This window comes from Sinohyriopsis cumingii, chromosome 3 (assembly GCF_028554795.1).
Source record: "Sinohyriopsis cumingii isolate HCF-2022 chromosome 3, ASM2855479v2, whole genome shotgun sequence".
Lineage (NCBI taxonomy): Eukaryota > Metazoa > Mollusca > Bivalvia > Unionida > Unionidae > Sinohyriopsis > Sinohyriopsis cumingii.
Window position 1 is genome coordinate 52,420,669 of NC_142963.1, and position 27,727 is coordinate 52,448,395.

Consider the following 27,727-nt stretch of genomic DNA (forward strand, 5'->3'; position numbering starts at 1 on the left):
TTTATGGTTCCTATGAATGGTGTTATAAAGAGAAAGCAATATATTAGATTTCTACTGTCAGTCAGGCACTGGATCTAAAGCCTATGTCTTGCATGGCATATCCATTAAAGTAGACAGACAGACAGACATGCTTACACAGTCTCATACTTTACTTCACGATGCTTGGTTGCAAATAAACACTGAACAAATTATATTCAACAAAATCCATTAAACTTTTTGGACAGGGTTATAAAAAAGAAAGACGATATATTTAACTGCTAAAAAGACTATTATTTTATTGAATCCTGCATATACAGTAGCTACACCTAAGGACCATTGCAGAAGAACTGATGCAATAAAAGAAAAACAATAATCATCAGATTATATTCAACCTTAGTTGCACATTTAAAGCTGTATACTTAGCATAAATATACAATCAAATACAAAATACCGAATAAAATCAAATAACATTTATCTATGCATCTTTAACTGAAAAATTCAGTACTAAAAAAGATTGAAATAACAATCATCAATCTCTACAGTCATCTGAAAGCAATATTGTATATCTAATTAAAATGGGTGTTTTAAAAATATATATTCTAAAGTGACTGAAGAGACCAACCAATAAGAGTAATTTAAATGATTCATGCAGATGACAAAATGTGTTTTTGCTTTTTACATCTGAACTGCCATCTGTTTTCCACATATAATGTCCTTCTATGACCACTAATCAAGAGTGAAAGTATTTATTGACATTAGCAAAGAAAAAAATCCCCAAAATACATTTCTGTATACTTTTGCTTAACTCAAGTTAGCAGTAAGAATAATGTTGCAAACACATATATATATATATATATATATATATATATATATATACACACATATATATACACAGGGCCAGCGCTACCATATAGGCAAACTAGGCAGCCTAGGGCGCCGATTTCAGGGGGCACATTTTTAAAAAAAAATTATTAATTATTGTTTATAAGTTTTGAAATTGATATTTTCCCCGGGGGGGGGGCCAGAATCTAACCTTGCCTAGGGCACGAGATAGTCTGGCCGGGTCTGGCGCCGGCCCTGTATGTATATGTGTATATATATATATATATGTTTTGTGTTTAACCCAATTCTGATAGAGAGCAGGGTAGGAAGTGAACGAGTCTGGACATATATTTTGCAGGGCATGGTTTTAGCACTTCTCCATGTTCTGATAGAAGGCAGGGTGAAAGGCTACAATGTTTGCAAGTCAAGACTTTAGTATTTCCACAGATTGTGATAGAACAGTGGTTCCCAACCCCCTTGTTGCAACCCAAATCCAGGTCACATGTATGTTCTGAAGGGTCACAGAGGGTCACCAGGAGTTTTTGGGAGGATGGAAAAACTTATAAAAATGCGGAAACTGAGTCATGAGATTGAGAAACAAAATATCTTAGTGTCATGGCTTAAAAAGGTTTGGGAACCACTGTGACAGAGGGCATTTCATGGGATGAAGGGTAAGGATACAAGTCTTGCAGGGCAAGGTACACACTTACCACCATTTTCATTTAGAGACTCCAATGAAAATGTTTTGTATGCCAAATTGACAATGCATGAAACTTGTTCTGTCAACTAATGGGTAATATATCTTTATTATATAAACTATTGGCTACAAGAAGCATTCGTGGGGCAGCTTGGCGTTCATCAAAAACATGACATTTCCAATATACACAAAATCCCCATAGCACCTGCAGTACATTTAGAGTATCTGACAATATACAGACTGGTATGGAGAAGAATAAAAGAGACAACTGAAATCGGATATTAGGACACAACTGAGCATAGATGAAACTGGGTTCAAGATACTGAGGATGTAAATGAATTAAAAGTTGAAAGTAAAAAAGTCACTAAACTTAGAAATTTAGGTTACCATTACCTATTTTTGGTATGGTTCAAATACTCTTAAGATGTTTCTATATAAACATTATGATGAGTGTAAGTTAAACAGAGTCCAATACTTTGAGGGCGTAACAAAAGCCGAAAGGCATATGGGTCACTACACCATGAAAACTAGGTCAGTGACCTACTTCTGTGCATGGTTGAGTTCCTCTTTGAGATGCCAAGTTTCATGGGTTAGCAAAATAGGTTCAAAGATGAACAAATAGCTATAAAAAAAAAACACTCATATGATAAAATGAGGTCACAATGACCTTGTTTTTATGTTATGATTGCTCACCCTGACATGCATCCACAGATACAAAAATTCATTTGATGGTGAAAAGGGTCTAAAATATTGAAGAAAAATATATTTTGATATTGCAGGTGTAATGAACAGATTGCAGAAAATAAAAGTGCCTCAAAGGGACTGATGCTCTGTTGGCTAAAAAGAATTATCAGAAATTCAAGACCATTTCTTCCTTTTAAGTGTTTTATGTTGAAAGTATCGCCAACATTCTTAATCAATAAATAAGCAATAACAAGATTTTCAAATGAGTTGAGTGGTGACCATATCTGATGTCAGATTGGCACCACTGTCATTTAGGACCATGTAAACATAAGTAGAAGTCTTATGATGAAAACCCCATGTCAATATGACCATCCATTTGGAGAAGAAATGACAATGAATTTCAAGATAGTCACCATGGCAGCCACATTGGATGCATGACTCACCATTTTCACTTAGGACAGACTAGGTAATACAAGCAGTCTATTTGTGAAAACTTGTTGATATGTCCATCAGTTTTGTGGACATGAAGGCAATATTTCCATACTGGGCATCTTGAAGATCAGGTTGCATCATGTTCCTTTGGGACCAAATGGAGACCCAAAAACACTCCTGAGAAAACTCCATGGCAAAATTACTTTCCTTTTAAGAAAAAGGTTTTTAAGAAAGTTCCCATGGGTGGCCACATTTTAGACCAACAAGACATCTTAATAAGTCTTCTGGTGAGGAACACGATTTTCAATTTGACTGCAATGTGGCCCTACTAGATATCAGAATAGCACCATATCAGTCTGACACGATTTTCAAGACGGCCATCATGGCATCCATATTGGAGGTTTTCATTTAGGTGGCACTCTACAGTTTCGTATTTTGCATTGGGTTAGGATTTTAAAGAAAAAGAATTTCCCCAGCTTTCCTCACTGGTTATATTGGCTGTTTAAAAAATACCTTGTATATCTTTGGTATAATTCAAAGAACCTTTAATTCCCTTTATTTTGGTGTATGATTGATGGGTGTAATATGGGTTATAGAGTATACAGCTTGGCCTTACTTCAGATGTGCACCTTTCAAAAAAGTGCTAGTTCTACTTGGTCATTTTCACTTCCTGAACTTCAGAGGTAAATTGTATAAAAAAAGAGCCGATAACTTTTTTTTTTTACATTTCATATATTTGGTAATTCATTCATTGCACTTTCAGAAGCTGGTATTGTCTAGTCTGGCAAAATTCATTTTCCCTATTTTAATAGCTGCAATGTATAGTGTACTTTAGGCTAATTCAGGCTGATTTTTTAACACAAGGGAGCAGTCATTTTAGTTAGCAATGTGCTTAAATCATGTAAAATTTCCAAAAGTACAATATCCAAAGAAATATCATCCCCATTACATTAATGTAGCATAGAGGTATGCCAACATTCTCTCCACTGTGCATGTTTTAAATGCGAACTACTTCACCTTACATACGTCACGCTCTCAAAAGTACATATTAACTGGTGAGCGCCCCCTTATGACCAACTAGGTATCATAAGAAATCTTTAAGTGAAAACACCATTTTAATATGACCATTAATTCAGGAGATATAATGATAACAAGATTTTCAAAATGGCCATTGTAGCTGCCATATTGTGTGTGTGTGTTGCACTATTTTCATTTCAGACAAACTACATACATTGTGGCGAAAACCCCATGTCAGTGTGACTTTTCATTCTGGAGTAGTAACAATAACAATATTTTCAATGTGGCTAAAGTGGCAACTGAAACGGACATCAGATCAGAGCCATTTTCATTTTGGATCAACTAGGCATCAGAAAAAGCCTGTCAGTGAAAACCCCATGTTGTTATGACCATTATTAATTAAGGAGAGGTAGTGATGTGATAACAAAATTTTCAAGAAGTCATTGTGGCAGCTATATTGGATGCCTGAGTGGCACAATTTTCATTTAGGACCAACTAGACATCATAAGACTTTAAGCAAAATCCCAAGCTGATATGACCATCCATGCATGAGAAGTAATGATAACAACATTTTTTTTATGGTCACTGCGTCTGTCATATTGAAAGTGCAAGTGGCACTAGTTTTATTTTAAACCCACTAGATATCATAAGTCTTTTGGTGAAAACCCCATGTTGATATGCCTTTCTGTTTCAGGAGGATCACGACACAAGATTTCCAAGATGGCTGCTACATGAGAAAACCTCAAGCTGACATGACCAACCATTTAAAAGGAGAAGCAATATTTTTCAATATGTCTAAAACAGCTGCCATACTGGATGTATGAGCACAACCATTTTCATTTAGGACCAACAAGACCCTGGACTGAATGTGTGTGTAAAATTTAAAGACAGTTCTCCAAATAGTTGAGGAATAGTAACAACAAATAAGTTTTCCTGGTCGATGGCCAGTTAAGCAAACATTAACATGAGCATGAAAGGTGGGTCACACTGGCCATATTCTGACATCATTGAGTAACTTGTGGATATGTACTAACATTTTAATAGGCCTTTTTGGGGCTAATTCACAGGCTGAAAAGTCCACTCATGAATATCATGTGACACCAGCATCTAATGGGGGGCAGATATATAATAAGAACTGTAAAATTTAACAGTAAAATGTGTACATGATTAAAAATGGTTTTCAAAACAAGCTTTGCATATGCATCTTGAAAGCAAAGATATAAACATGTGAAAAGCATGGCATTTAGCCTTTGTGGATATCTTTCTGAATAACTAAAAAAATTCTATACTTAATTGTACTGATGAATCTTTGCTGCAGGCATCAAGTCACTTGTAAGAAAAACTCCTATATCCCTTTAGGCATTACAAGCTGATGTCCCTTAATTAATGGTATTATTTCTGTCACACAATTCTGTCATTTGATATGCTTTTGTTGAAGAAAAAAAGGGCTTCTCGTATTACAAACAACAGGCACCAAATAGATGGTGGACAACATTATGACTGCAAAGTTTCACCTTCTGCCCACATAAATGTACAACGCTATCTCATACAAGTAAATGATATATGCTGGCAGAAAATACTTCACAATTAAGTTCAAAGTACTGCAATCAATAAATTTTAGTATGCCGGCATAAGAAATTAACACATAAATTTCTCTGTAGCCAGAAGGACTAGTAGACTGGGAAATCTAAGTCATGCTAAATCTTCACTAGTACTTCCCACAAAACAATGTCAGATACATGTGATATACTAGTCACTGGACTATTGAAATAATAAAAAGTACATGTCAGACAGGAAATTTACAGGATAGCAGAGTACTGCTAATTTCAAGCCATGATATGTGATTTTCTTTTATAAAGCTCAGACCATGGGAATTTCAATGCCATATACTTTAGCACAATAAGCTATCTTACCAGACCTGTCATAAAGTCAAAGTGTTGAAGCAGTTTACATTGTAAGCTTATATTCAATTTATTGTCCCATGTGAAAAATGCAAACGATTTTTCCTCATGTAGATTATGTAGTGATCACTTAGACATCAAAAGAAAACTTGCCCTCAGGGCATCATAATCCTGGCCCTGTAATACTGTGGTATGTTTTAACTTGTGTCTTCTCATATTGGATGATGTAGAAAACAGGCAGCCACATATGTTACACTGATATCGTTTTTCTCCCGTGTGGGTCACACGATGTTTTTGAAGGTTAGAAGAATTTGAGAAAGCCCTCCCACAAACCTGGCAGACAAATGGCTTCTCTCCAGTATGCAACCGCCAGTGTGTGTCTATGGAACTTTTACACTGCAAGATCTTATGACAAAGCTTACACTTGTACAATCTGCCAATGGATTTAAAAGCATTTTTCTTAGATATTTCCTGCTCTAAGGAATCTATAACTGCACTGCTCAAATTTGTGTTGGAAGCGTTTTGATGCCTATTGGTCCTTTTGTTTGAAAACTGTTCGGCAGTATTGTCATCTAATTCTGTATCTGTTCCTGTCAGCCTTGATTCGGAGATGTTAATATCATTTTCTGAACATTTTGATAGATCTGATGAATAAGACAACCTGCCATTTCCTGGAAGACTGGGTCCAGAAACCCTAACGTTATTACTGTTTATTTTATTTGATAAACCTGTCAGATCAGTGCTTTCTGGCTGACTTGATCTAGATATGTTAATGTCATACTGTGAACTCTTAGGTAAATCTGACAAACCAGGCTCACTACCAGTACCTCTCCTTCTCTGTGAGCTACTTAAACCTGTTTCAATATGGGACATTTGAAATTGTGCAACTTTATCCACAAAACCAACCTCCCTAACTTCCACTAGTCTGTTAATAACATCTTCCAGTTTGACACTAACATTAGGTGTGGCATTTGAAAGGACAGACCGACTCTGAGATGGATCCTGAGTAGATCCTATTCCAGAATGGTATATACTTCCATCTGCATCTCTGTTTCCAAAAGAGTGACAAGGGTTTTCATTTCCAGGAATGTGTGCATATAACTCTGTGATTCTGTTCAAGTCTTCGCCTGAACCTTCATGGTGAAATTCTTTGTTCACGGTAGACAATTTTTCATCATGAGTATCCTCTATATACATAATGGGTTGGGGTTCCTTATTTTGACAGGGTTCTTTGAATTTTGCTGATTCTGTAGACAATTTTACATTTGAGTTTGCATTTGTATCCAACTGCTTTTTTGATTCAGTTCTTTGTCCCATATCACAATTGTCTTGTATATGGCACTGGTTTTGTATAAGTGGGCCAGTTGGCAATACCTGGGAAACATAACTGTTAACACTCTCATTCCTGGAAGTACAGCTGCCCTGCCTTATGAAAGATGTACTCGACAGATATGGCCATCCTATATGTTGCTGTCTATGTTGCCTTTTCTCCTGCATCATTTTTGGCTTGATTTTTCGTAACCTCCCTTTTTCTGCTGGCTCTGAAATTTGAAATATGTGCTAGTTAGAAGTTTGTCTACCATTCTTAAAGAGATGGCCCAGTCCTTTACTTTTGGGAAAAAATCCATGACAAAAGAAGCTCTCTGGAATCAAATGTTTACATAGAAACAAGTCAAAATAAGGAAATCAAAATGAACTAAAAATTGTTTGCCACTGGGAAGAGTTTCAATAAATGGACTCAAATTGGAAAAATGTCACTCTCTTAATTCCTTTGAGAAGGAGTTCATCAATGCAAAATTATAATATATATTCTCTATCATGTTTGTAAAAGTGATACATCTATGTTAAATTAAGTATGAAAACATAGAAATTTATGTAGAATTAATTTTTGGGGGACATTCAAGTCATCTGCATATTTTGGCCATAAAGACCGACTTCAATGGCAGTGAGGTGGAGGTTACAGGTCAGACTGGAGAGAAGTTCATCTAAGTGGAGCAATGCAAGGGTAATAAAAAATAATTCTAAATAACAAAATTCATATCATTAAATGTTGTTTGCATGAAATAAATCAATTAATTGCTTCAAAACATGCATACAACTTGAGAGAAGATCTTAAGTCAGGATGTGATATAACAATTTACATCAAGAAGCCAACTGCCAGATGGTGTAAAACACAATAAGATAGTCTAAACAAGATAAGGGTTTTGTAAATACAGTGTCTTAAATGCAACCTGAGCAAGACACAATATGTTAAATATGACAAGGGTTTTGTGAAATACTGTGTCTCAAATGCAACCTGAGCAAGACACAATATGTTAAATATGACAAGGGTTTTGTGAAATACAGTGTCTCAAATGAAACCTGAGCCAGACATAATATGTTAAATATGACAAGGGTTTCACAGAATGTAGCATCTCAACTACAACCTGTGTAAGACACAATACCATATGCTAAACAAGACAAAGGTTTCATGGAATGAAGTGTCTCAACTGCAACATGTGTTAAGTCAGAGCATGATATGCTAAATAAGATGTGGAATGCAGCCTGTCAGCTATTTGACTTGCAAAACACAAAACTTTAGTATAGCATCTTAACATTTACAATGATGACAATGTCAAGTTCTGGCTCTATGGTCTTAAACTAACCAACAGAAAAAGCAAAACCTACAAGTTTTGTAAAATTTAACAAATAATTTAATTCTCTAAGTTAAAAAAGGAAAATTTAAGAGGCACTTACAGTATCCTGAAATAAACTCTAATAATCCTAGATGTTCTATCGCAATTACAAAAGTACAGAATGTTCCGAATGAACTCCAATATTGAATGTGCTGATGTACCAATAGTCTTGAATGTGCCAATGTACCAATGGTCTTACTGTATCACAATGATATAGTCCAGAATTCACTCTTAATGCAAATGACCAACTGGGTTCAGCCTGTCCTCTCAAAGAAATTTTCAATATTTGGGATGGGTATCACCAGAAATGTTGTATTGTGATAAGTATCATGTTAATTGTTTTCAGTGATATGTATCTTTCATCAATATTGTTCTCAATATATTTATCATAATAATTGCCTTCAGTATGATATATAACCACTCCAGTGGCATAAGTGGTTAGAGCATCCACCTCAGATGCAAGAGGTCATTGGTTTGAACCCTGATCGAGTCATAACAAAGACTTCTAAAAATGGTATTAGCAGCTGCCTCACTTGGTGATCAGCATTAAGAGGTCTGTGTTAGGACTGGTCCGCCTGGTGTCAGGTTAATGTAACTGAGTGGGACATGATGCAACATCTCTGCAGCATGATGCTGCAATGCTAGACAGTGCTACAAACTAGCACACTTCAGACATCATAGTGATTAGACTAAAACTGTTAAAACGTTAAAACTCCAACTCACACACTCTCAATATATGTATCATGATAATTGTCTTCAATATCATGTGTATCATGATACAGTAAAACCTGTCTTAAAAGACTAATGCAGTGTTAGACTACCTGTCTCAAGAGACCACATTCTCAATGCACTAATTTATTCATTATATATCATTGTGACCTGTTATGAGAGACCACATGTCATGAGAGACCATAACTTTTTGGCAAAAGAGGTGGTCTTTCAAGACAGGTTCTACTGTAATTGTATTCCATATATGTATCATATATGTATCATGATAACTGTCTTCAATATATATATCAGACATGATTTATTCATCCATTAAAAAGGCAAAAAATATTTTAAGGGGGATTTGGGGATACTTCCCACAATGGGGTCTTGAGGGTCAGGGCCCTCAATACAAAAACACATTATACACTCATAAAAAAACTGCTCCTGGTGCAACTTATGATCATAAAATAAACCAAAATAATCATTTGAAAAACTAATAAACTTACCAAAAATATTCAACTTTACTTCAGTAATGTCACAATGAATTTGTTCTCCAATACTATTGATGCTGAAGTTATTTCATATGCATGTCAGTGTTCACACTGTAATTAAGTAACAATAATTTCTCCTTCAAATACGTTCCCCGATCACATTAACATTAGGGATATAAGCCTGCTACCTCTCGAATCCAGCCCTACTAAAAGACGAAAATTCGTCTTTTCTGTCTATCTCATATAGACCAAAGGGCAATAACTCTTGCCCCTTACCTCCCCTTGCCACCGCCAGGTGTCACTAGTTTTTAAGCTTCGCCTGTACTGATAACATGTACATTATACCTCCAAACAATCCAAGCCATCTTAGCGTTAAATTGGACCATCTGAAGTTAAATTTTGGATTTATTGCGTTGGACAATCATTCTTCTACAGGTTGTATACATTATTTTAACAATTTTTTTCAAAACTGAGTGACTTTGTCACCCTTACGGATTTCATTTACTTTAGACCATATTACACACGCTATCGTGGAACTCGTGTTGTCAATTAAGAGTTAACGCGACACTGACTAATTTCGCTTACTCCATTAGTAACGGTTGTGGTATTAGCGAATTAACAACATGCTGAATTGATAATTTGTGCTTTGTTTTCTTTTCTTGTCGTTTCAGTAGAAATGTCAACCAAATGCATGAAATGCAAAAAGTTCAAAGCAAAAGAAGACAACCATGACTCTTGTATTGTATGTACCAAGTGTACATCATCTATACCATGCAGTGTGTGTAATACTTGGACAGAGCAAACGTGGGCTGATGTAGTCCAGAAGGCAGCAAAAGGGAGGGATAGACAGAATAAGTCGAAGAAAGTTAGCATTGATGTCCTCAGTATACATCATAAGACAGCCTCCATTGCGAGCCTTGTGGGGGACGTTGGGGTCCCCCCTCCACCTAAAGTTCGTCATTTGCAACCGTCAGCCACAGTAACATCAGCGGCAATGGAGGAAAATAATGTTGACAGGGTACAACAGTCCAACTTTGAACAGATGCGTCGTTTGGTCCAGGAAACGACGATGCAGCTATTGACATCAGGCCAGATAATACCCTTATTTCCCTCGCTCGCTTCCACAGCTTTTTCTGACTCTTTGGGGGAATGTTCCCCCAATTTTAGGCTGCCCAGTGGGCGTAAGTCCCCCCGCATGTCCAAGCATGGCCTTCGGGCCTGTAAGTCAGGACACATGGGGTTTTTACCCAATCCATCGGATCCATTTCTTTATACAACCTCTACGTCACCGGCCGTCCACCTGTCCCAGCATGGGGACCCTATTGCTAAAACAGTCCGACCAAACATGACTTACGGGGATTTTAGTGATAAATCCGTCCGTCAAGCTGTATCGCCAGCAACATACCAATACTATGGCGGAGATTTTAGTGAGAAATCTGTGTGTCCAGCCAGGCCATTGGAGCAGCCGGTACCGGTGATAGCAGGACCGTTGCCAACATTCATACCGACCACAAGCCGGACAAACCAGCCAGCAGGGTCAGCCGTCCATATGTTCACGGCTTATCCACAAGGGAGAGTTAGTGACAGTGTTAAGGATGACGGAATCGCATCAACTATGCCACCTGGTATGCTCTATCCAGAAACGCAAGCTGTTACAGAACACGACTCGGCACACAGTGAGGGTGACGAAACTCCTGCAAATCAGCCGTACACAGATCCAACCATGGAACGGACTGAGTTTGGCTTCAAGGCGGCAGTGGAAGAAATTTATAGGGTGTTGGCAACTTCAGAATGTCCCCCACCTCCTACCGGCACTCAAGACTACAAAGTTAAGGCGTCTGTAGATCTTGATGGGGAGGAAGAGACACCGTCCTTCTGGCTCCTTCCCCAGTCGGCAAAAATTAAGGAGATCAATGATCGTCTATCAGGACGAATAGGTGATCCAGGGAATGCTAAGGCGTTCTTTTCAGAAAGCCAAGTACCAGTGACGTTCTCGTGTCGCTGGTACAAAACTCATTCAGACACCTTCAGTACTGATCTTCCGGCCCTGGACAAAAATATGGCAGCAGTTCACATGTCCGCTCCACTGTTTTACAAAGTGGACAAAAATGTGTTCCATGCCATGTCAAAGCTAGTCCGGAACGTAGTCGCTATGTCTTCAATGTTAGACTTGGCTTCATTAGCCATTTTCCGACTCGCAGAAAAATCCGACAATGACCACGCTTGGGAAGCGACGGCCCAGATTGCTAGAGTTATTAACAGGGCAGCTCACCATTCCATGGCTAATGCACTGACTGCTTCTGCCAACTTAGACCTGATACGACGTGACGCATGTCTGCGGTCCACGTCGCTCAAGCCCAATCATACTCTGGCTTTACGGATGACTCCATTTGGGTCACCTTTACTCTTTGGAGGAAAAATTGAAGAAGTTCGGAAGCAGGCAGCTCAGGAACTGCCCCTCCAACTCGCCGCCCAACCCTCATAGGCGTTTAGAAAAAATCAGCCCCTGCCACAGCGGAGGGATGATTGGCGGACCAGGGACAAGGGATCCTTACAATCAAATGTGCAGTATAGATCCCAACCCAATGCCAGGAGACAACAGTCTAATCAAGCTAGGAGGCAACCATACAGAGGCGGTAAGAAACGAAGTTTCTCCGTCTTCAAGCCTCCTAACTCTAAAAAATTGACATACCCTCTCCACCACCCGCGGACAGCCTACCTGTGGACGGCCGCCTCCTGCAATTTCAGGACCACTGGACCACCTTTTTTCCTCAGAACGATTGGGTGATCCAGGTCATTTCGGAGGGACTTCGGATTTCATTTATCCAACCCCCTCCCCTGTCCTCCTCTCCCCTCTTCATGGACGTACCGTCCAATCGGGAGAAGGATACCTTTCTACAACAGGAGATATGGTCCCTCATAGAAAAACGGGCGGTGGAGATTGTGAAAAAACCGCAATTGCCGGGGTTTTATTCCAGGCTGTTTCTTATCCAGAAGGCAAACAGCAAGTTGAGGCCGATCATCGACCTGAGTCACCTCAACCAATACATTTTACCACCGAAATTCAAGATGGAAACGGCGAGATCAATCTGTCTTTCCATCCGGCGGGACGAGTATGCAGTCAGCCTAGATATGACCGATGCATATTTTCACGTCTCTATCCACCCCGCGTCACGGAAATTTCTCCGATTCGCTTACCGCGATGCGGTTTATCAGTTCCAGGTATTACCCTTTTGCCTCAACATCAGCCCTTGGGCTTTTACCAAGGTTATGGATTGCGTTATCACCCTGTTCCGCTCGACTTCATCTACAGGGATGGCAGTGTACTTGGACGACATCCTCCAGAAACATATGGTAAGTTCTATTCTGCTCAAAGGCAGAAATGATCTTTTAGTGCTTTTAGATCATCTAGGCTTTCTCGTGAACTGGAAAAAGTCCGATCTCCGTCCATCCCAGCGTTTTGTCCATCTGTGTATGGAGTTTCTCACAGATCTGAATCTGGTATGGCTTCCTCGCGCTTGTGTAATCCGGATCGTCGAACTCGTCAAGTCCATTTCCAACAGGACGTGGATTTCAGCAAGAGAATTCTTGCAACTCCTTGGATTATTCAATGCGGCGGCGGACTTGATCCCGCTTGGCAATCTTTTTATGAGTCCCTTACAAATGATGTTACTGGCACAATGGCGCCCCTTTTCAAGTCCCCTCAATCAAACAATAATGATCACGCCCGAGATACGATCGTCCCTGCGTCAGTGGCACAACCCCGGTTGGCTGTCCACGGGGATTCCTCTGGAGATGCCCCAAGCGGAGATAACGGTATGTACTGACGCCAGTACCTACGGTTGGGGTGCCCACCTGTTGCCGGACTTCGCTACAGTCAGCGGCACGTGGGAGCCAGGGGAGAGGCCTCTCCACATCAACCTTTTAGAAATGAGGGCTGTCATCAATGCCTTTCATTTCTGGAAGGATCAACTCTCAGGAAAAACTGTCCTCATTATGTCACACAACTCTGTGCTGGTGACTTACCTCCTCAAACAAGGGGGCACCAAATCACCAGACCTGTGCATTCTGATCTGGCAGTTTCTACATTGGTGCAACAACCTCCACATCAACGTACAAATCAGACACATTCCCAGCAGACTCAATGTCTTGGCCGACACTCTATCAAGGAAAGGTCAAGTCATTCACACGGAATGGTCACTCCATCAATCAGTCTTTCTTCGGATTTGCACACTTTGGGGGCATCCGATGATCGATCTTCTTGCGACAAGGTGGAATTGCAAGTTGCCCACCTTCGTCTCTCCGGTTCCAGACCCAGAGGCTTGGGCCGTGGATGCTCTGTCAATCATCTGGGAGGGGTTGTGGGCATTCGCCTACCCTCCCACGGTTTTGGTACCGAAAATAATCCAGAGGTTAAGGGGTCAGAACTGTCGGATGATTCTGGTTGCCCCTCTCAGATGGAACAAGTCCTGGGTCACCGATCTACTCGATCTAGCGATAGATCTACCCAGGAAGATTCCAACCAGCCCAAATTTTCTCAAACAACCGCGGTCACAGGTGTTCCACCCCTGCCTGGACCGTCTTCTTCTTCATGCTTGGCTCTTGTCCGGGCAGCCTTGCGAGACAAACAATTTAAACCTTCGATTGTGGAGAGAATCTCAAGAGCAAGAAGGACCTCCACTCTGAAGGCTTATGAGGGAAAGTGGCGTGTTTTCAGGGACTGGTACCATATCAATAACATCGTCCCTTTGAGTGTCCCAATCCATCAACTGGCCGACTTTTTTCTCTGGCTTTTTGAGGAGAAACAGTTGGCCCCAATTACTATCAAAGGCTACCGCTCCATGATATCAGACACATTCTGCCATCATGGTAGATGTGATATTGGGCATAACAAAGATCTATCAGATCTTTTAGCCAATTTTGATTTCAATCAACCAAAATCCCTCACCCTGTTTCGAAAATGGAATCTGTCCTGGGTTTTAACATGGCTCAAGTCAGACAAATTTGAACCTTTAGCCCACACTTCGTTAAAGCTACTATCACACAAAACATGTTTCTTGATAGCCTTAGCTTCAGCATGCAGGGTGAGTGAGTTACATGCCCTTTCCAGTGACCCGAACTTTCTTCAGTTCAGATCAGATGGTTCGGTGGTCCTCCTGACGCAACCAGGCTTTGTAGCCAAAAATAGGTTACCATCCATTGGCAATCAAAGAATCATCATTCACTCGCTCTCTTCCAAAGATAAGTCAAGAGCAGCAGCCATGCAAGATCCTGTTCGTGCACTCAAGCACTATTTAAAATTCACAGAGGCATGTCGGGACACACGTAAGTGCCTCTTTCTTCCGGTCAAAGCTGGTAAATGGGATATCACCCCTCAAGCCCTTGCTTCATGGCTAAAGTGGGTTATACGCTCAGTGTACTCTGAGGTCTCACAAGATCAGAGTCGCCTCATTAAGATTATGGCTCATGAGATTAGAGCAATCTCGGCGAGCCTGGCATTCAAATGCAATGTTTCGATCCGAGATATAATAGAAGCTGTTGGCTGGCATGCAGAGTCAACCTTCTCCAGTTTTTATCTCAGATATTTGGCTTCGCAGAGGCAAACCTTGAATCTGGTAGGTCCAGTGTCGGCAGCCCAGATGGCCACCAGACCCATTTAAAACAATCAGCACAGCCTATCAGCTTCGCTGGATTCGCCAGTGAAATTTCGTAGGTAAGAATATTTCAATAACTATCTTCTTAACCGTATATAGGGGTCACATATCACGGGACCCTAGGCTGTGTTGCTGATGAAATTAGGAGAACAGGTTATCGTTCAAATGGGGAATCCAGCCATCATTCCCTAGAAGGTACCCGGGGTGGAGGTAGGATGCTCAGCATTCCCTCCTCCTATTACTTATTCTCCTAACGTTAATGTGATTGGGGAACGTATTTGAAGGAGAAAGCAAATTTTTAGTAAATTGTGTTTCTCCGAGAATACTTACCCGATCACATTACTTAAAAACCCTCCCAACCACCCCACTATGCAAGCATCCTCGTATAATATATATCACTCAGCTTAAAAAACTAGTGACACTTGGCGGTGGCAAGGGGAGGTAAGGGGCAAGAGTTATTGCCCTTTGGTCTATATGAGATAGGCAGAAAAGACGAATTTTCGTCTTTTAGTAGGGCTGGATTCGAGAGGTAGCAGGCTTATATCCTAACGTTAATGTGATTGGGTAAGTATTCTCGGAGAAACACAATTTACGCAGCAAATGTATTCTAATCCTCATTTTTCATAACAAATCTGTTAAATAAATACCCAAGTATATCAACTATATACAAATAATCCCGGGGACCCCGATTGGCCGAAAGCACTCTCCGTTACAGATCACTGCCATCTCACCTCTGTCTGCGTGGGTTCGAGTCTAGGATTCGGCCAATGTGGGTATGTGAGAAAGCTTGCCAGTAGCTTCTCGTGGGTTGGTGGTTCTTCCCGGGGTTTTCCTGGGTTCTTCCTCCACCATTAATACTGGCCGCCATACATAGCCTATCATGTGCTGACAAATGGCATTAAACCCCACAACAACAACAAATAATCCCATACATTCATTTGTCTTTTTCTCCAATGGACACAACCCGTTGATATGCCAGTCAAGCTCTTTTTGTGGCTTTGGCAAAGATTTCTTTAGACTTCCAACCACTGACGTTTTTGGTTCATTATGCAATCATTTCATTTCCTTCTCAATGAGAGCCTTTCTCCTTTCATGCTGGTGATTGTATTGGCATGCAGTGCACATATTCTAACAGAGGGGTACATCTGTTCTCTTAAAGGAGACTAGAAATCAAAATTTTCCTTTTACGTATGTAATTCTCTGCAGATTTTAATTCGACTGTCATGTTTATAAATTAAATATCATAAGCGGGTAGTTATTTTATTGCATGGAAGATACCACGATTCCGTAAATTGCTGAGTTTTTCCGAGTTTTGATAAGATAACAGATCACATGGTACCGTGACGCATTACTAGCCAGTCCTCGAATACAAACATAAACATTGGCGAGCGAGGCAGATTAAAGGAGACCACATTTGGGTTGCACATTCAAAACTTGAATCTGCAGTCTGATATAATAGTTTATGTACTGTACTGGTCAGCGCTAAAAGAAATTTTTTTAGGCACAGGCCCCGGGCTGGTGACTTAAATAAACTCAAGCCCTGACTGAAATTCCACAAGCCCGGACAGTACATACCTGTCAACTCTCAAGCCGGGAGAAAAACCTCCCGATTATTACATTATGTCTGTCAATTTTCATTTGTCAGAAGAAAAAACCCAACCCTGAACCATTTATAAATAGATATAACGTATGCAATCCACAGTCTAAACTGCCACACTGCAGACATCGTAGCGATATGACTGAAAAATTATTAAAACTACGTTAAAAATTCAAATCACACGCACACACGTCTAAATCCGGCACTGGACGAAATAATTAATATCACACAACAGTTTTTTCTTATTTTCTTCTTCAGTAAATAGAACGTGAAAATTAAATATTATTCAAGTAAATTTCAGATGTTTTAGACAACTACAACAGTACTATAGTATAAAAAAATTAAAAAGAATAAAATTGTCACCAATTAGCTTAAATGAATGATCACTGTGAAATTTTCTCTGCAAACAAAATCCCATCTCCATTTCCGCCAAAGAAACTCGGCCAGTTAACACCTGACATTTCTCTACCGTATATATAAAGTTTAATTACCATGATTAAATTACAAGGAATAAAACAAAATATACCATGCAGTATATGTGGCCCTAAAGAACTAATTCTGAATAAATATTTTGTTCAGCAAACAGTGTTACATGCATTAAGACTTAAACCTGAAGTCCATGGCATCGTAAGTAACAACAAAATAGGCATCGTTTATTTGGCAATCAATTGCTGGTGCTTACACATACACACACTGTCGAACATGGTTTCTTTGAACTATGTCCGAAGGGCAGTCCTTTTTACAAGATCAATTCAAGGATAAGGAATATGTTCATTAGTTACACCGGCTTTATTGTTTGCGTACTTAAATCAAAACTTTAGCTATTTTGCAATTTAGCCAGAGCTGACCAGAATATGCAAAATGGGCTTGTCCTGGGGGAATAATAAGGCGTATCACATGGAGAAAAGGTACGTCCCATGGGCGCTCGCACATTGGGGCAAGGGGTTGGGGGTTGGGTCAATAGCCCCCCCCCCCCCCCCAGTTTCTATTGTCAGCCATTTAAAGTGAAACTTTGACCTCTTTTCTTTTAATCGCTGCTATTTAAACTGCCCAAGGAATAGTTTTATATCAGTTCCAATCATTACAGATTACCGTTTATACATATTACATGTATACAATGATTTTTTTTTTAATTTGTACTTTTTATAAGATTACTGAAAACTGTATTTTCTCGAAACACGACTGGTTTAGAATCTTATTTTGGCAAAGCCTCCATTTGATTAAAATCAGATCTAAATTTCATCTTGGACAGTAGTGATTTGATTTAGATTGTGCCGTGTTAAGGCATGGATGTCAACATTCTGAAAATACATTTACTCATTTCACCAGCGCGATCAAAGTTTCCTCAGGCAAACAATTTTTGTTTCGACAAGCCTGACGGGCACCTCACTTTAAATACAGGATGGGCCGGAACTAAAACCAGAGGGGCCCAGGGTGTCGGACTATCAGATTTATTTTTAGCACTGCTGGTGTAGATAAAAGATCTGTGAATTGATTGTTGCATTTTGTGGTCACTTACTCGGCCTTCTGCCTATTTTCGTAACTCGCACGTTTAACACTTTTCCCAGGATTTAAAATATTCAACGTTATGTCTAGAACAGCGCCAACTTTTAGTCTAGGCCTAGCATTTGCGTATCCTTGAGCTGCCATTTTTTCAGAATCCCTCTCGTAACAGTCCTTTGAGAAATTAACGGTCACAGAGTGCTGTATGGTGTTGTTATGAAATCGACTCGTTTGTTATAATGTATCCATTCTTTCATTATGCCTTTATCTTTCGGAAAAGAAAAAAAAAATGTTGTCCACAGGCTTTTCTTAATGTTCTATTACACCCGTAAGCAACGCAAAACGGTATTGTCTTTTACTCTGGCAACTCCCACTTGTGCTGCCGGAGTAGCTACTATGACGTCACATCCCGAAAGTAACCGAATAGGCACGGAAATTTTGCATACGAGGTCACGGAAATTCAGCTCCTAGAAGATAGGCCAATATTTTAATATTGGCATTACGGTCGCAGATGATATTTCGGAATAAGGTTTCCTGCTATAGTACTTTTATTATTATTCTATATTTCCATTGGTTTCTGGTCTCCTTTAAGAAGAAATCTTTCTTCTTAATAGTCATTAAATGCACTTTTTCCAGATGCCTTCTGAGCTTGTTTTTCCAAATGCAGCTTCTTTCATAGGTGCTGTACCAAACTCTTCCAACCACGATTAACATACAGCAGAAGTCACTAAAAAAAATTATTTGAGCCACAATGACCATGACCATTGACCTTCGAACCCCAAATTAATGGGCTTCTTTCGTACCATCCACAAACATTAGTCAACTGCCTTTGCTGGTGTCAAAAACACTTTTAACACATTATCACTATATCATGCTGAGAAAAGGGGAGCAAAGTGCCTCTCCCAATGACACCCTAAGGAACCTGGCATGGGTAGGTCTCATGTCTGCAACACCTGGATTATGAATCTGATACCAAATGAACTACAATCGCCTCCAGTTTGGTCAAGGTATGCAGTTTAGAACTAAAGTTTTTTGTGCAAAGACCTTAAAATTTCTTTAGTTATTGTGACCCTAACTTTGACCTTTTTACCTTAAAATCAAACGGCTTCTTTCATACCCAAAATCTAAGTCACCCATAAACTTTGGTGAAGGACATGGTTAAGAACTGAAATTTTGTGCAGAACCATGTTTCATTTTCCAGCCAGTGACCATGCCTTTTCATCTTATCACCCACAAAATCAAGTATTCTACCTTACTCTACATGCAAACCATCCACAAAGTCTAATCTATCATGTATAACTAAGGTTATTGTTGGAAATCAAGTTTATTATTTTAGTCACAGTGACCTTGACCTCTGACTTTATGATCACCAAACTGAAATATTTCTTCCTTACTCCAAGTGAGGGAACCATAGTAGCTCATCAGGATGAGCATCAGACTTGTAAACCATGGGTTGAGTTTGATACCCACATTGACCAGCCCAAGTTGGCCACCTCTGTATGTCAAAGGAAAGGCACTTGGCTCCAATTTCCAAAGTATAATTTAGCCAATAAGATATTAGAAGTGTCATTAAAACTAGTGAATACAAACGAAACAAACCATTACCCCCAGTACAAGCCTTCCACAATGTTTGGTCCAGGTCTGTGATGTCAACATTGACCTTCTAACCCCAAGATCAACAGGCATTTTTGTCTGCCTTAAGTACATGCCATCAACAAAGACTGGTCCAAGTAAGTGATAAAAAACTAACGTCATGTGAAAAACAATTTATCTTCTTTTCAGTCACAATGACCTTTACCTTTGGCCTTTTGACTCAAAATCAATACAATTCTTACCCCAAGCAGAAAAGCACAAGCCACCCAAGTTCAGTAACTGTACATGTTCAATACCAAGAGTTATTCACTGACAATAAAATAAGGAACAGCTGGATCTATGGATGGATGGACAAACACTGTAACACAAATATGGACATAAAAAGAGAACTTAAAAGAAAAAATGAGCAAATTAACAATGCTACCAATTCAGGAAGGATGTTCCAATCAGCCAATGAAAATGTCCATATTTAAGTGAAAAGTGGCATCCTCTTATCATTACAATAACATAAAACACTGCCTCATCTTATCTGAAATTGCTTTATTCAATTTTTGGGATAGTCCCATTATTTGGTTGCAAGAAAAGCTGTTGTTTTGGTGGGTTTTTTTTTTACCAGACCTTCATATCGCAAAAAAATACATGGTGCCACATAAGAGTATGGTTTAAATAAGACCAGTGGTTTCCAACCTTTTTTAGTATGAGGCAACCTTCTTGCCTATAAGGCAACCTTTTTAAATTAAGAACATTTTGTATAGTCCATGACATGCTAATATTTGTACTCTTCTTAGGCTATCTTGGAATAACCCAATGGGTCCCCAAAGGTCTACAGTCCACAGGTTGGGAACCACTGAAATCAACTACTAAATGCAGTGTGGTTAAATTGCCTAGCATACTTTTTTAAAAGAAGAATTTACTGCTTCTCAAGACACCAATAGTCTTAACTGTATAGCATTTTTGTATGGCATATATGTATCAAGCTGAATAACTCTGCAGGCAACAGTGATAAACAGTATCCAACAAACATTGGTTTTCTTTTTGTAGGTATAAGGCCCTTTCTCAGCACGTGACAAGATATACCTGACACCCTGTACATTTAGTGGAAGAAGAACCCAGGAAGAATCACCGACCCATGAGAAGCTACTGGCAGAGCCAAACAAAACATCAACAAAAGTGTTGATGCCAAATGGATGGACAGACAGACAGCACCAATCCAATGGCTGGATTTTCTTTGAACTCCAGCTAAAAATGCACAACAAGAGGCTAATCTGATGTTCTTTTTAACTTTTGACATCATAAGAAAAGAATTATTTACCTTCATTTGCACGTTTTAAGGCTAAAGTGGTTGACATTTTTGCCTGTACTGTGACCAAATTCCCCACTTCTGAATCCTCCTCTTCAGGCTCTGTCTTGATGAACATTACTGGTACATCTGTGTCCTCCTGCTTAGGCATCTTTGCAGTGTCAGAATCATCAACAGGGCAACCTTTATTGAAAACCAATGGCTCAGTGACTTTTTTTTTGGGTGCGTAGACAAGAGACAAGATTGCTACAGCAGTTTCATGATCATGTAGGTTGCAAAATGGAGTTATTAACAAGTCCTATCAGAAGAAAAATGGTTCCCATACTTTAAATAAAGAGAACCATATTTGTTTTAATTTATTTGGAACAAAAAGTATTTCAGGCATCTGGATAACAAATACTATAATAAATCCTACACTTTCTACCTTCATCAGTGAATGTCTTGGTGCTGTGCAATTAGATTTTGAGACACATATCAGTGATTTGCATCAATTTGAGGTGTTTTTTATAAACCAAATCCCTTTGGATTCCTCAACATTAAAGAGTACATATACAAACATCTATGCATTTGAAAAAGAAAAAAAAAAACAAGATTTATATAATCAAAGAGAAAATCCTTTTTTCAAAGTTAACTGGGTTTCTCTATAAAAAAAAATACCTGATCACATTAGCATTAGGAAATAATCTCTGCTATCTCTCAAATTCAGTAATCTTGGAAAGCTGAAAATTTTGTCTTTCCTATCTGTATACCAAATAGACAAAGTTATTAAAAAAAATTATCTTTTACCTACAGACACCAACAATAGCTGGATACCTATCAGCCAGATGTTTACCTTTTTAAGTGAAGCAACACATCAATGTGGACACAGGCACTTGTGGGGAGGTGTGAGTGGGTTTAATAATAATGTCATCAGAAAAGTACTCTTAATGAAAAATGATTTACTAAAAGCATTACCTTCTTAAATGAATATGTTCCCCATCACATGAATGTTAGGATATTAAAAGGAAAAAAAATTAGCATACAACCTCTACCATGGAATTGAGTGAAGCCATTTCAAAATGCACAACAGATTCCATTTGGGAATCAGTGTGAAAGATTTTATCCTATTCAATCCAGAATTTACCATCAGGTCTAATAGATTCTTATTATGACTAATATCCCCACTACCATGACGATTAATGTTTTGGAGAACAATGAGTAGTTGCCACTGATAGTTAACTTTGTCTCCACATAATGAAGAAAGAAAAAATTAGCCAACTTGGGCATAAGGCATTCAAAGGGATGATATTGTAGACTTTGCACCAGTTTCTGAGAACCCACAACTTTCCTAGCTAGTCTTAAAAGTGGAGGGCCTTCTTGTCTGTGTGATTCTTTCCATGATTGAAAGTTCAAATTTCTTTTAACACAAGGCTCTTCTGACAAAAGCCAGTAGTGAAGAAGAAACCAATCCAGGAAAGAATGCAACAGGTGAGACATCTGTTCAAGCTACTAGGGCCTGGCCAAGATCTTTCAGGGGAATGTATATCACTAGATCAAGTAGAATGTTAACCTTGGACTTGTCCCACTTTAGCATAGCTATTAGAAACAGTTTGTTGTTCCGATCCATCAGTTTCTGTTTCATCTGGTAATTATCTTAGTGTTCTAGTCACATAATAAACAGACTGAGGTTGAAACCTGGGCAGTGTTCAGCCTTCTCTCTCCTTGCCATTGACTGTCTCTCCCTTGTAGCTGAGACTTGTTTAGTCTGAATGCTGGTAGGCAGCAAGGCAAGCTGTAGAGGCAGTTCTTGTGATGCCTGCCTCTACACATTCTTAATTCTACTGCTGGCAGGCCAAAGGGTACTGTATATGTCAGAGTGCATGCAGTAACAGTGTGATTAGATTGATGCTGAAAGGTGGCTTTCTCGAAAGAAATGCTTCGAGTTTCCCAGGCCCTAGATCTTGTTAGATAGATCACTTTAAATTTTGCCAACTGCAACAGTAGATGGAGGAAGGGATCTAGGTCCTCATCTAATGAAGCCTTCACTTTGTAGGTTTGGCTCACAGACGGTAGTGATATCCACTCAAGAATTGGTGAAACTCTAAAATTGTCTTCTATAATCACTTTATAGCATATCTCCATATGCTTCATGGTGGGATCAGATTATGCTAACTGATCAATGTTGTTCACACACTCATTTGTCCTCCAGTTTCCTTGTCCATGTAAAATATATCCAGCAGCATGGACAAGGCAGTGCCTTCGTCCCTGTTTGTGTCAACCAGTCTCACAAAATTCAGGCTCATCTGTATCACTACTTCATTTGCAATCACTGTTTATAACTAGCACACTACACGCTTCATACAAGCTTTATAGAAACAGATCAAATATTAGTTAAGTCTGAAAAAAGAACTGTTAATTGAGGACTTGGCTACTGTAATTTTCTTGTGTCAAACATTTTTAAAAATACATATTTTACATGCACAGTACTAACAAACTATGCAGTTGATGCCAACATACAAAAGGTTCACACTAATATACCTAACTAAAAACTCCATTCAGTTTAAATTTATGTTCTAAAGGGAACTTTTACCAAGTCACATTAGTTGAACTATATGAAAATAATGGACAGCAATTTCATCTAACTAAACGTGTAACTGTTGTGTGACAAAACCTGTCAGATCATTACCCATACAGAAGTGAAGAAATTGGCTTTTAAGTTCTTCTAGATCTTGAATCCCAGCAAATCCCTCCCCTTTCACTGATCCCAGGTGAGCTGAGGACCCCTCTGTTGCACTGGCCAGGACTATCAGAGACTCCTCCCCTGTATCTGCCAGTCTCTCTAACTGCAATACAAAAGAAAAAGACACATGATATTATATGTTTCCATTTGGTATCTATCAGGGTACATTTTTTTCCCAACAAAAGCAATTCCCTTTTAACTTTAAAAATGAATTCAGACATTTTGTTACAAATCTATTTAAATTTACTAACAGAAGAGAGTTAAAACCAAGAAGTTTTGTAACATTCAACAAATAATTTATTTCTCTGGAATACAAAGTATAAATTTAAAAAATAACTTAATGTATTATGAATTGAATCCCAAAAAGTCCTAAAAGTTACTTCTCAAGTCCAAAAGTACATAGTATTCTGAAAGAATTCCAGTGGTATTCTGAATGAACTCCAATCTTGAAAGTGCTGCTGTACCAATAGCCTGGAATAATGTTAATGTGCTAACAGTCTTCATGTATCACAATGATAAAATCCAAAATGTTCTTAAACTCATATTTAGACTAGAGCTGTGAATGGGTATCAAGGTACTCCAGTGCCTGCCTATAGATAATAACCCAGGTAAAATATGAGCTATCAGATAACGTTTTACCATATACAAGTTTTCTACCAGTTCATGAGGATCCACAAGCTGTTGCCTTGTAAAGGCAGCACTCACTTCATTTAAAGCTGACAATCCTTTTGATCTAGCTGTGAATTTAATACATGTACTTTTTCAGTGGCAAGTACAGTTCTGGCTGACACCTATTCAGTTGCAACCTTTAATAGATTTCAGAAACTGTATGATCGTAAGTGTTACTTACAGAACCCAAATTATGTCTCTACATAAGCACCCACTTATGACAGTGAGATCAAGATAAGGATTCCGAAAATAGAGACTATACATAGTCACCTGAGAACAACCACTGACCCACAGGAAAGTACTGGCAAACTTTCTCATATACCCATTTAGCCAAGACAAGACTCAAACCCACATGGACAGTGGTGAGATATAAGTGACCTGTCAAGGCAAGCACTTACACCACTCAGCCATCTGGGGCAACAGACCCAAACCCTTTTATTAAATATCTTTATTACATACTTCCAATTTTAAGGAATACCTTATACTAACAAAATTTCCATTTCCATTTGGATCTGACTCCTGAAATTTTAATTTCCAATTTGGATCTGGCTCCTGATCAACCCGAGTCCATACTCATTATTAACTACTTTTTCTTTCATTATCTACCTATTTTGTCCAAATTCTGTTCTTATACTTTTAAAACAAATATGAGTTTGATTAATCAACAACTAATGCATTTTCTGCAACTTTTTGTGTTAAGAAATGAAGTCCCTTACATAATTTTAATCTACCTCAAAAGAGATTTCATTAATGGGCAGCAGCAACTTTAAACCCAAAATTTGCAGATAATACTTTTCAATAGCATAATTTGATGGTAAATGTTCCTATGTTTCAAATCGCCAAATCTTTATTTCCCTTGAAATAAATCACCATATGAAATTCTGATAGCTAGTAGTGGTTTTGGCAATCACATATAGCAACAAAGTTCCAGGAAGAGAAAACATCTCTACCCAGCACAAATATCAGACATATCACCTGAAAAACTTACCAAAGTCTTGATCTCATATTTGAGGACTCTCTGAAAGAGTTTCCTAAACTCTACTGATTCTTCTTCCATTCTAATTTTCTCACAGGTACCTAACTGCAGTTATTAACTCTGCATCTGTAAAACAAGAAAGCAAGTACAAATGTTGATGAGCACTTTCAAACAGTCATATCCTTTACTTTTCCAAACTGTACCGCTCACTCATTCTATATACAGCGTGACCCTGCTATAGCATGCTCCATTATAACATGAATTTAGATGAAACACAGTCATGGCATGGCTCCCAAAATTTTATATACATGTATTTTTCTCGCACACACAAAAAAATCTTTCTAAAAAGTACCAAAACAAACCCGTAAAGTTTATTATCATTTTGGGGAAGAGATCGAGCATGAATAATACAAGACGATCATGGAGTGGCTATTGTAATCTTATAAGTATTTTTCCCGTACACAAAAAAAGATTTTTTGTCTTAAAAGTACAAAAAATAAAGTGAAATAAAGTGTAAAATGTTTATTCTACGATCATGTAGGGCTTCGACAATGTTGCAAACTGCGATTTTATTTTCCGTATAGGTGGCAAAATATTACATCTGGCGATTTTTTTTATTGGCGACATTGTTGGCTGTTTAAACTTGTATATACAACCATTGGTTTGGTATGGAGAAATTCAGAGGCACCATGAAATGAAGCCACAAACCTGATATAAAATGCACTAAAATTTATCTATTGTTACATAAACAATTTCTTTATCCATACTGACAGACCATCTTAACAGTGCACTGTTATATCATAATCTGCTTATGTTGACACTAAGCATGAGTACTGTTACTGTATGTTGTGAGATATTTACCTTTTTTGTCGTTGACATTTCTGGTAGTGGAGATCAACCGGATGAGGAATTATCTCGTAATCTATCTTTCATCAGATTTTGGCTGCTCGCTAGTAATTAACATATTTACATACTCTGACATTTTTGTGTGGATGTTATGTAAACTTACTCTTCTTTCCACTCAGACATAGCCAACAATAAACGTCTTGTCAAATATGTCTAGATTATGTCTGATGACATGAAACTTTCAACAAGATTTTTAACGAATATACAATGTTCAGATGCTTCTGGTACAACATCAAGATAATTCAGCGTTCCAGGCAATACCGTGGGGCTTTATAGTTTGGGGCATCTGTAAGTGTTAGTCCTACATGTAAGACCTTGACGCTGATATTTATGTTTTGAGAGTCAAAACAAAACCAACATGTGCCATGTCTTACATTGTAGGACTAATGTAACTTGTGTGTACATATGTATGAGGATACAGTCAACCTGAAATCAATCATCAGATTCATCATTAAGTATATAAAAAAAATGGTTGCTTTGCCTCACTACAGGGAAATAAGTCAAGTGGAAAAAGAAAACAGCTTATGTAAATAAATTTAAAAAAAAAAAAACACAAAAACAAGTCCTACCAACATTTTTAAATATTATTTTACAAATGACAATATAGTCAAAATTGTCTTTCACAGGTGGGTGATAATGAAACCTTTCTAATGTCTGATTCCTCTAACTGATAAATATACATTTTTTCAACACTGTGAGCAAAGAGATATGTGTTCGCGATCGAATCTCATGTTCAGCACCACCTTTTGCTATTAAGATCCCACCGATTTACCTAGTTTTTGCAGTCTCTACTGTGATCCAGTCTATGTTCTTATTAGTCTTGATGGCAGCTATCAAAACCGCAAACAAATAAGCCAGTTGATTTCGGTACAAAACGTATTACAACTTTCTATGACAAAATATTCGTTTACCACGAATATGGTAGTATTATCCGTATACGAAAAAACAAAATACATAATGGACAAGAGCAAAAGTAGGCCAAATGAACCAACTGGTGAAAACAAAGTTAGTAACGCAGAATAGGCACCCGGGACACCAAAATCCGCTTCGACCCAAGAGAAGAATTAACCGTTCATTATTTTTCTTATATATAAAATTTGTGTCGCCTGCTTGAGAGTATTTACTGGATGCATGTCTGTAAAAATATTTTATTTTACTGATCGTCTTATTATTTGATTTTGTACCAATAAACTGAAATGAATCAAATGTAAGTTGCTTGTATAGTATTCGCGCATTCTCTCGTTTGTTTGTGACCCAGTGCTAAACATCACTATAAACTTCCACACTGCAGACATCATAGCGATGTGATTCAAATTGTTGAAAGCTATGTTGCACCACGAAGTCCATCAGCTAAGTTTGTATTGCTAGGACATCATTTCACTGCAAAAGTGACCATTTAATAAA

General features: G+C 38.5%; 1 protein-coding gene across 1 annotated transcript; it reads right to left on the reverse strand.

The window, feature by feature from the left end:
* Positions 1-249: 249 nt before the first annotated feature.
* Positions 250-27,264, reverse strand: LOC149802864 (uncharacterized). Its single transcript, XM_089952308.1, has 5 exons — positions 27,096-27,264; positions 25,430-25,543; positions 23,719-23,875; positions 21,066-21,236; positions 250-7,073 (listed from the first exon to the last, which is right to left on the reverse strand). The coding sequence occupies exons 2-5, from the start codon at positions 25,496-25,498 to the stop codon at positions 5,659-5,661; spliced, it is 1,812 nt and encodes a 603-aa protein (XP_089808434.1). The 5' UTR covers positions 25,499-25,543; positions 27,096-27,264; the 3' UTR covers positions 250-5,658.
* Positions 27,265-27,727: the final 463 nt, after the last annotated feature.

What these genes read in the sequence shown, in the direction of transcription:
- LOC149802864 (XM_089952308.1), bottom strand. Translation starts at nt 25,498, where the DNA reads ATGGAAGAAGAATCAGTAGAGTTTAGGAAACTCTTTCAGAGAGTCCTC. An exon ending in AATATGAGATCAAGACTTTG is followed by an intron (nt 23,876 to 25,429) that starts GTAAGTTTTTCA and finishes TTTGTATTGCAG; the next exon opens with TTAGAGAGACTGGCAGATAC. An exon ending in CTTAAAACGTGCAAATGAAG is followed by an intron (nt 7,074 to 21,065) that starts GTAAATAATTCT and finishes TTCAAATTTCAG; the next exon opens with AGCCAGCAGAAAAAGGGAGG.